Raw genomic sequence first — 9,945 nt, forward strand, 5'->3', positions numbered from 1 at the left:
CAGATTTTGAGGTGGCTGTGCTTTAAAATGTAATTATTATAATCTTCTTCAAGTGATGAAGGATTTCGAAAGTCCGACAGTTATCAGTGTTGAGTCCTACTTTAAGGTTAATCCTACCTGCTTTAAATAGGCTATTTCAAAATTATTCATTTTGACATTCATTAAAAAAATTGGACAGTAATAAAAAAGCAGTTAGTTAAATTTATAAAGCAATTAAAATACGTATGCTAATTTTTATATTTTAAATAGGAACTTTTAATCTGTAACCCATTACATTTCCAAAGTACCCTTCCATCACTGATTATTCACTATAAAGCGCTGCATAAACCATTCATAACGCTGTTTGCTTCAAAGTTTCTTATAGGTAGCTATAATTTGGATTTCATTCAACCATGTAAAGGTTCACAGCACTTACCAGAAACATTAGGTAAAAAAGTCCTCAGAGGTAAATTACCAAAAACATTTTAAATTTAAATCCTTACAAACATTTTTGAACAACTTTGTTTATTACAAGTTTCGCGTTACTTGAACACAAATTGTTTTCATCACAGTCTTTTTAATGAACTTTACTTTTACTATCACTCTTCATAATAGGATATAATCCAGCCACAGTGTTTGAAGGAGACGAGTCAGTATCTAGCCGGTTGGACGCTGTTGCCTAAATATTTGGGAAATGGTTTATTATTAATAAAATTATTGATTTTGTGCAAGAGGTAAGAAAAAGAAATCACATCCGTTTTTTTTAAATGACTGCATTACCCACAATGCCGCATTCTTTTTTACTTGAATCAACCAATCATTTCGCAACACCGCTCATCTTGGTGACGTAACACAGTGCGAGAACGCTCCACGGAAGTAAGTAATGAGTTTATGTTTTACAAAGCTTTTTTAGATGTCTTTGACTAATTATACAATCGCACATTTAATTTTCTCCGATGTTTATTAAAACAAAATGCTTGCTATCGTGATAGTGTGTTGTTTATCATTTTAAATCGGTAAGTATTTCAGTATGTTCGGTTGGCCGTGTGTGCGGAAGCCATTTCAGGTTGAATTAACGAAGATGATGCGAATAAGACATTTTATAAACGGCTTTATCTGCGACCATCATTTGGTTGAAGAAATATATTGATTTGTTTAGCCCTTTGTAAACCTTTGGTATGAGATGTATAGTTATGAATGGATTAGATATCATGTTCAGTCGAACAATGAATTATCCGTTGATTTGCTCCAAGGTCACGCGCCTCTGGTGGGAGTTTGCGTTTGTCCCTGCATTTCCTGAGGCATCATGACCTGCCTGCACCTGCTGTTGACTTTGGGCTTTGCTGTCAGCTTGGGGACACCTGTAGAAATACAAAAGCCCCGAGGAGTGCCACTGACAAGTATACAAGTCATATAATTTATTGTATTTTCTTTGGCTGCACGTTCTAGTCTAACTGGTTTAACTCTTATTTTGTCTAAATAAATAAAGAGAAACAGTTCTATGAGGAGAACAAGCCTTTCACCTGTCTTGATGGATCCCGGACTATTCCTTTTGACCGAGTGAATGATGACTACTGTGACTGCAAAGATGGTTCAGATGAGCCAGGTAACGATACTTAAAGAACCCATTAAAAAAAAAAAATGTTGATAATTTAAGATGGATTAGTTTACCGGTCTTTAATTGAAAGATTTTCACGTCTGATTTATGTTCAAAGTCAATTAGCAGTGAAATGTTTTCCTGAAAAGTCTAGTGACATGTCATAAAGACATTGTAGAAGTAATCCATTGGTTTAATACCAGACCTCTGAAGAATCATGATCACTTTATTTGATGAGCAGATTTAATTAAGGCTTTTATTCACATATAAACACTTCTTAAGTCCATGACGAGTAGAAAGTGGTGATACAGTACAGTTTGGCGGTATAATGGAGATGTTATGCATAATAGTTGTTTATGTCTCCTCAGGCACTGCTGCTTGTCCGAATGGTAGCTTCCATTGCACCAATGCTGGTTACAGGCCCATGTTCATCCCATCCTCCCGTATTAATGATGGCATCTGTGGTAAGATGACTCTGCATTTGGACATTTCTCCTCAGTCGTGTTCTATCAATGGAATGGTTTTGCATTAGAAATCTTTCCTCTCCACAGATTGCTGCGATACTACCGATGAGTACAACAGCGGAGCAAAATGTGAAAATACATGCAAGTGAGTTCTGATCTAAATTAATGAGAAGCACATAAAGATACATTCACACTGGATGCATTATTGTGCCCAATTGCATACATGTGCAAAAATTGTTTTATGTTTCATTGTTTTAATTTCCATTTTTACTTATGATGCTATATTATGGCTATAAACACATTGAAATTTATGAGATATGTTTTGTTCTCAGGGAACTAGGACGTAAAGAGAGGGAAGTTCTGCATAAGATGGCTGAGATCACCAAAGAGGGCTTTCTCCTGAAACGGCAGCTTATTGAGGAAGCCAAGAAAGGACACCAAGAAAAGCAGGTAAGATCTGCTTTGTATGAACCCATTCATCAGGGAAGTCAGGACGCTTTGGTTTCACATTTAATACCTGATGATACAGTATGTTTCTGTCTGTTCAGCTGCTAGTGTTGCAGAAATCTTAGCGCATGTCGGTCCAAGCATGATGAAATGCTGCCATCATATTTGTTTTGCTTTTTTTTATTCTGACTCTCACGTGCAACAGAAATCATCCTGTTCGGGCACCAAATAATTGCTTGTATACGTTGCAGTTTTAAAAAGCCATATTTTGTCAGTGTGAGTTTTTGTAAGTGTAATATGCTGTGTCTCCTCTGTAGAGTAAAGTGACTGATATGCAGGAAAATAAGAAACAGCTCGATGAGAAAGTTGAAGCGCTGAGGACCGTGAAGGAGACAGCAGAGCAGCCTGAGAAGGAAGCTAAAGAGCGCCACCTCAAGGCCTGGGAAGGTGAGTGCAGCTGTTTATATTAAGAGTCAAAGCAAGTTAATATATCTTTAAGCCATATGTATATCTGCAAAATCATTCACACATTAATTATATAAAAATTGACTTGAGATGTTTAGTTTGCAGGCTGGTTCATTTCATCAGTGATTTGGTATTTATATAGATCAAACCTGTTTTGTTTTTTTTGTTTTTTTCATTCCAGAGCAAAAGGCAGCTATTCGTTTGGAGAAGGACAAAGCCAAAATGGCAGAAGCCTTTTTGGAACTGGATGACAATGCAGATGGCTTGTAAGTGCCAATGAGTATGGTTTTTATTTTTTTATAAAAAAAAAAAAATTCCTCTGGTAGTCAAGTCATCTTTGTTTATATAGCGCTCTATACAACACCAATTGTGTCGAAGCAGCTTTACAGTATTAATCAGGGTAATAGTGTGTTGGTAATGCAGGAGGACAGTAGTAACACTCAATTCTTCAGTTAAAGCGAGTTCATCTTTGATTCAGTGATGTCATCATCCAGCTCAGTTCAGTTCTCTTCAGATAGTGTCTGTGCAATCAAGTCAACAATATTGGCAGAAATGAAGTGTCCCCAACAAAGCAAGCTAAAGGTGACAGTTGCTAGGAACCAAAACTTCATCAGTGATAGAACTGGAGAAAAAACCTTGGGAGAAACTAGAGTCAGTCTTGGACAAAACCAGCATGGTGTGGTTTAATTCCAGGCTGCAACACAAGTCAGATTGTGCAGAGGACTCTGGTTCTTGTGGTCTTGCCCCGATAGCCGTCTACTTGACGAGGTCTTCACAGGGGATCTGATTCAGGACTGTAGAGGTCGTCTCTAGGTGCTGATCCAGACTGGATCTGAGTAGCTGCGGTGACATCGGAATAAGAATGAAACTCACTAATATTAGCGTAGATGCCATTTTTCATATGATGTAACGTGTATATCGGATGTTATGGGATGTGTTCCTGGTTCCAGATGACCTAATTAATGCAGCCTAACAATCTGAATTATTGAAAAGTGATTTGTGTGTTCTAGATTTAAGATTTGACAGAGGGTGTCTGCCTCCCGACCAACACCAGGAAGACTCTTCCAGAGTTTGGGCACTAAATAGGAAAAGAATCTGCTGACCGCAGTTGATTTTGATATTCTAGGTATTATCAAATGGCCAGAGTTTTGAGATCGCAGCAGACATGAAGGACTATAATGCAATATGAGCTTGCTCAGTACTGAGGAACTTAACCGTTCAGGGCTTTATAAGTAATTAGCAAGATTTTAAAATGTATTGGATGTTCGATAGGGAGCCGGTGCAGTATTGACAGAACCGGGCCAATCGTGTCATAATTCCTGGTTCTAGTAAAAACTCTAGATGCTGCATTTTGAACCAGCTGGAGTTGGTTTATTAAGCAGCACATAGAACAACAACCCAGTAAAGCATTACAATCATCTAACCTTGAGGTCATGAATGCATGACCTAACATTTCTACATATGGCATTGAGAGCATAGGTCATAATTTAGATATAGTTTTAAGATGGAAAAATGTTTTTTTTTTTTTTTCCTAATGCTGCAAACATGGTTTTCTAAGAAAGATTGCTATAAAACAGCACACCTGAAATCTAGTTTTGATTTCTCTAGTTTTTGATTTTTGTTCTCTATCAGCCTTACTATTTCCCTGCGTATCACGTGTCAATCCCTCGCCGCTGACAGAAAAAGCAATACATGGCAAGCAGTGCAGGTGATGAGAACAGAAGAAGCCATGACTAACCCTGATTGTTGAATAATTCCAATTGACCACAGTTGTTTGATGAACTTGTTGTGTGTATAGAGTATGAATATGAAGTGGCGTGTTGTCTCTGTGTGTCAGTGTGTCGGTCTCTGAGCTTCAGTCCCATGCTGAATTGGACCCAGATGCTGATGGCACACTTACTGAAATCGAGGCCCAGGTAATTTTGCATTTAATCATATCTTAGTCAAAATGTGGCACCCATCCAAATGCAGCGAGTGAATGAATTGCCGCTAATTTAGATGTCTGCTTTGTGATTTATATAGGGACTGTTGGGAGGAGCGGAGCAGGTGGACACATCAACATTTGAGAGTGTTTGGCCCAAGATTAAAGACAAGTACCACTCAGAGGTCAGTGGAGAAGAAGCAGAAATGTCATGTTTAGTGTCTAGTGAGGTACCTTTTTTTATTTTTTAAAACTCTTTAAAGCAATCAAGATTCAAATAAAGTAATAAGTATTAGCTAAAGTATCATAAAATTAACAATGAAAACAAGAACATTGTGTATGACAAGAAACTTGTTAACTAAATTTTGTTATTGATATTGTAATGAGTGGGGCTATAAAAAAATAACTGATTTCTATAACATTTTAATAATTTCTTTGATGGCAAAGCCGAATTCTCACTTGTCAGCCTTTATTTGAAATAGAAATCTTTTATAACTGTAATGGCGATCCAAGGCTTATTCTTCACCATTTCCATTCAGGGGTGGCACAAAGGATTGGACGCGTGAATCAAAAACTTTGCTTGAAAATGTTGACTTTTTCCTTGTCTTGTTACATTACAAAATAAATAAGTAGTTATATTAGTTTTCTACTTTTTATTGTCTTTTAATTTGGTAACTTGTATTACATTTTTACGTTTATTTGAGATTTATTGCTTGACAATAAAATCACCCACAATTTCGGTGAAAATTACAAATCTGTGTATTTAAATCTTTTTTTTTTCTTTTTTTTTTAATCCCGCTATCCTTGAAACATGCGTTCTGAATGTGTTCCTCCGTTCTCTCTCTTAGTCACAGCCCGAGGAACCTGCCCCAGTGGAAACGCCTCCAGATGAAGTGAAGGAACCAGTTGTAGACAATGACTCTGAGCCGTACCCAGAAGACGACATCTCTGAGGAAGAGGACGAGGATGATGAGGATGAGGATGACTATCATGAAGACGATGATAAGGTGAGTGTATCTCACACAGAAAAACCTGAGCAAGTGTTAACTTCAGTGTTGTTTAGATCTGCAGGGACATTTTGAGTCTTCTATTAACACCTGACATTTAAAGTCCTTAACCTTTAACTCATGTCCTAAGGCACACTGGCAAAGGTCTTACAACAGAATGTGCTATAACTCTTGTTCACCGTACTGTGCAGGTGTAAAAATGACGTCTTCATGTGAGTGTGGTTGTGTGTTGTGCAGGCGCCGCCCACTGTTAAGACTCCAGAGAAGAGCGATGAAGACGATGAAGCCATGCCACCTTATGATGCAGACACCCAGGCCCTCATCGATGGTTGGTTTAACTCTTCAACTGCCAGTCCTTCAGAGGCTGTTTATCGATACGTTACAGAGAAATACAACTGTACTTCCATCCGTTTCATCTAGTTGTTCTTTGTTTCCTTATGCTCACCGACCGTTCTCTGGTTCACAGCTGCTCAGAAGGCCAGAGATGACTTTGAGGAGGCCGAGAAAGCTCTTCGGGAGATGGACGATCAAATCAGGTTCGTTCAGAGAAAACGGCCAAAAGAAGTCGAGTTTGAAATAGAGTCAGAGTGTAGTGAACTAGTTTCTCGTATGCACCTGAAATTCTCATTGGTCCGTGTTTGCCTGTAACAGAGTGTGATGTGTTTGTTCAGCTCACGGTTGCATCACTTTTGCAAACCCTTACGTGCTTGCATCCTTGAATTGAATGCATCTGCTCTGTTCTCTGATGGTGGTGTGTGGGGACTGTGTGTTGAGTTTCCTTTGATTGTGTTGCAGAAATATTGAAAAAGAGCTGTCTTTTGATTTTGGCCCTGATGCTGAGTTCACATACCTGTACAACCAGTGCTACGAACTCACCACTAGCGAGTAAGTGAAACCAGCGTTTGTTGTTTGGGAAAGACATTTTTGTGCCGTGATTTATTTCTATGTTCTGTTTGCCTTTAGATACATCTACAGGCTCTGTCCTTTCAACCGGGTTTCACAGAAACCCAAGTTTGGGGGCTCAGAAACCAACCTTGGGTAAGAGGCATTGTGGACACACCAAAAAACACATCTTGAAGCAGTCCAGGGTGGTTTGGTTTTAGAGGTTTTTTGACACTTTGAAGAATAAAGAAATGTTTTTATTTTCTGTAGGGATGCATTACATTGATCAAAAGCAACCGTAAAGATTTCTGTAATGTTTTATAAAAGATTTCACTGCTTTTTAAAATTTTCTATTCATCAAAGAATCCTTAAAAAAAAAAAGTATTGTTTTGAACATTCATAATACGAAATTATTCTTGAGCAGCAAAGAGCAATATATCTACAAATCAACAATGGGTACTAAAAATTATGCTTAGCTATCACAAATAAATTACATTTTAAAATGTTATTTTAAATTTTAATAATATTTCACAACATTAATGTTTTAATTTTGATCAAATACATGCAGCCTTTGTGAGATTAAGAGAGTTCTTTCAAAAAACATTAATAAACTTTTGAGTTGTAGTATAAATACTTTATTGATTATTGGCTGATAACAATATTTATTTTCTGATATTGACTGATGTTGGATATTTAAGTGTTCATGCTTTTCTTTACACTGCTATTTACCATTCATTTAATGTAAATCTTTTAAAACACTGATCATTTAATAATACTTCTTAATATGATCTTTAGAATATCTCAAAATGTATATCTTTTTGTCATTTATAATGTTGTATCGCCTCAATATCTAAATTCCCTTCTAGCATCTATTGATTTAACTTTCTATTAGTGGTTTATTTTTAATTCGTTTGCGATCTCTGACAAGTATATTTATATCAAGAAAATTGAAGAAAAAGACAAAAATAGTTATTTCGCAAACAACCTTAGACCTATGCTTGTTTTGTTCTGTCACATCACTTTGTCATCATATTTTGTACGTCTTTAATGACAGTCTTCAATGAGAGATGCTCATGTTTCCAGGACATGGGGAAGTTGGTCAGGGCCTGAAAATAATAAGTACTTGCTGATGAAATACGAGCATGGCACCGGGTGCTGGCAAGGTCCAAACAGATCAACTACTGTAAGTACCGGCTCTTTCATTACTTCCACTGTGCCGTTCACGCTGGGAGTTTTCTGCTGAGTGTGTCTTTGTGTGCTAGGTGAAACTGACTTGTGGGAAGGAGACTGTGGTGACCTCGACATCGGAGCCGAGTCGCTGTGAATACCTAATGGAGTTCACCACTCCGGCAGTGTGTCAAGAGCCATCCAACGCTGACCTCTCACCACACGACCACGAGGAGCTCTAGACGCCACGCTCTGCTTGTTGATGCACGGTGCGCCACAAAATAAATACTAACTTTATTTTAGATGTTTAAAGCACTGTTAAAAAAAAAAACAAGGAGTAATTAATCAGTTATCGTAGGGTCTAAAATATTTTGACATTTTTTACACTTGTGATTACAATATTGATGATGGTTTACTGCCTGTTTTGTGAATAGATTCAGTTAGCCTTTGTTTAGGTGCAGCTTTATGGAAACATTAGTGGGTTTTGATGTAATATTGCTCTGCTCCACTAATGAATGCACCAGTCATCGACAACATTCGAGTTCTGTTTAATATCAAACCTTAGCTGTCTTGAACAAGTGTGCATGTCTCAGGTGTTATATACCAAAGATCTGGTGTTGTCTGGAGCTGTTCTTATTAGTCTGTGATTTTTTTTTTTTTTCAGATTACGATTAGCCTAGCTTTCAAATTTTCTAAAATAATTTTTTTCATTCTTACTGATGCACACTGCGTTATCATAAATATATGACCCTAAAGTGAAGTTAATTGTGTATTTTGTTCTGTAAATTACATTAAATGTCTGTGGTCCCAAATCAATAATAACTTTTGTTTTTCTCCCCCCTGTCTCCTGGTCTGTAGGTTGTTGCTCTGTGGGAACATTAACTTCATTTCCTGTTGTAATCACTGTTTAAGTACCTCTTCCATTAGTTTAGGATCAGCTAAATGAGGCTGGACGTTGGGAAAGCATTCTGTTTGGTAAACTAATGTTGTTGCTATTGTTTTTACTTGGGTAAAGTCTGATCTGTTCACATTCCATGGATGATGTTGAAATAAATTCCACTTAAAAAAATAAAATACAAAATCTTGCATCTCAAATTTTACACTATATGCTATGCACCGTGTACTCTGCTGTCTAGTACATGAACACATCAGAGTCTGATGCCCATTCCCTTTGGCTACATAACAAGTCCAGCCTAAGACTGGTTGCCCACTGAAGCGAAGCAGGGTTGAGCCTGCTCAGTAACTGGATAAGAGACCCCCTGGGGAAACTATTGTGCTGGAAGAAGTGTTAGTGAGACCATTTTTGTGGCTTTTTGCAAAACAAAAAAAAACCTTAGTTGTGTCCCAAATGAGGCACTTGAACTATTCAGTATCAGTGCCTGGTGTTAACTACACATAAACTGGGTTATTTAATCAGGTTCCAAACAGAAAGTACTTGTAATTAGATTATATGACAAATATTTGTAATCAGACTAGAGTTATACAGTTATTACATATTAACACAATAGCAATAAATCATTCTCCATAAATCTTAATTTTTCTTTCTAAAATAAGCTACTGCTTACATACGTTTTAGAAAGTCTTCCAGTTTTAATAATTTCACTTAATATATTTATTTGCAGTAACAACTCACATTTTAAATCAATAACACATAGCTTAAAAAAAACTAAATGTTTTATATTTTTAAGTAAGTGTTTTATTTTACAATTATTTATTTAGATTATATATATATTATTGTTATCATTATTATTATTTTTTAGGGTTTAATTAATTACTAACCCCAGTTTTTTAAAACCTTGATATAATAAATTTTTTTTAAATGGACTTCATGATAATAACAATGAATGGAACAAATAAAAATTTCTTTGTTTGTATTTTTATAGCAGTATTGTACAAAATTATCATTTAAATCAATGTGATGAACGAGTTTGGTAAAATGTAATCTAAAAGTAGTCTGTTCTATTACCTGAAATGTGTAATGTTAGTAACTACAAATTTTAGTTTGTAATTAATCTA

The 9,945-nt window shown here is 36.5% G+C and overlaps 1 protein-coding gene across 2 annotated transcripts; it reads left to right on the forward strand.

The window, feature by feature from the left end:
- The first annotated feature begins 793 nt into the window (after positions 1–793).
- On the forward strand, positions 794–9,010 carry LOC127952788 (glucosidase 2 subunit beta). Of its 2 annotated transcripts, none has more exons than XM_052551563.1 (18): positions 794–855; positions 1,233–1,379; positions 1,469–1,585; positions 1,945–2,040; positions 2,128–2,185; positions 2,373–2,490; positions 2,805–2,934; positions 3,134–3,218; positions 4,790–4,868; positions 4,975–5,058; positions 5,722–5,880; positions 6,118–6,208; positions 6,347–6,416; positions 6,676–6,765; positions 6,844–6,918; positions 7,846–7,945; positions 8,025–8,198; positions 8,788–9,010. In XM_052551563.1, exons 2-17 carry the CDS (start codon positions 1,286–1,288, stop codon positions 8,169–8,171), a joined length of 1,593 nt encoding a protein of 530 aa, XP_052407523.1. In that variant the 5' UTR covers positions 794–855; positions 1,233–1,285; the 3' UTR covers positions 8,172–8,198; positions 8,788–9,010. The 2 variants fall into 2 exon arrangements, with proteins under 2 accessions (XP_052407523.1, XP_052407514.1); XM_052551554.1 differs by lacking the exon at positions 794–855 and adding an exon at positions 878–995.
- The last annotated feature ends 935 nt before the right edge of the window (positions 9,011–9,945 follow it).

This window comes from Carassius gibelio, chromosome A3 (genome assembly GCF_023724105.1).
Source record: "Carassius gibelio isolate Cgi1373 ecotype wild population from Czech Republic chromosome A3, carGib1.2-hapl.c, whole genome shotgun sequence".
NCBI classification, from domain to species: domain Eukaryota; kingdom Metazoa; phylum Chordata; class Actinopteri; order Cypriniformes; family Cyprinidae; genus Carassius; species Carassius gibelio.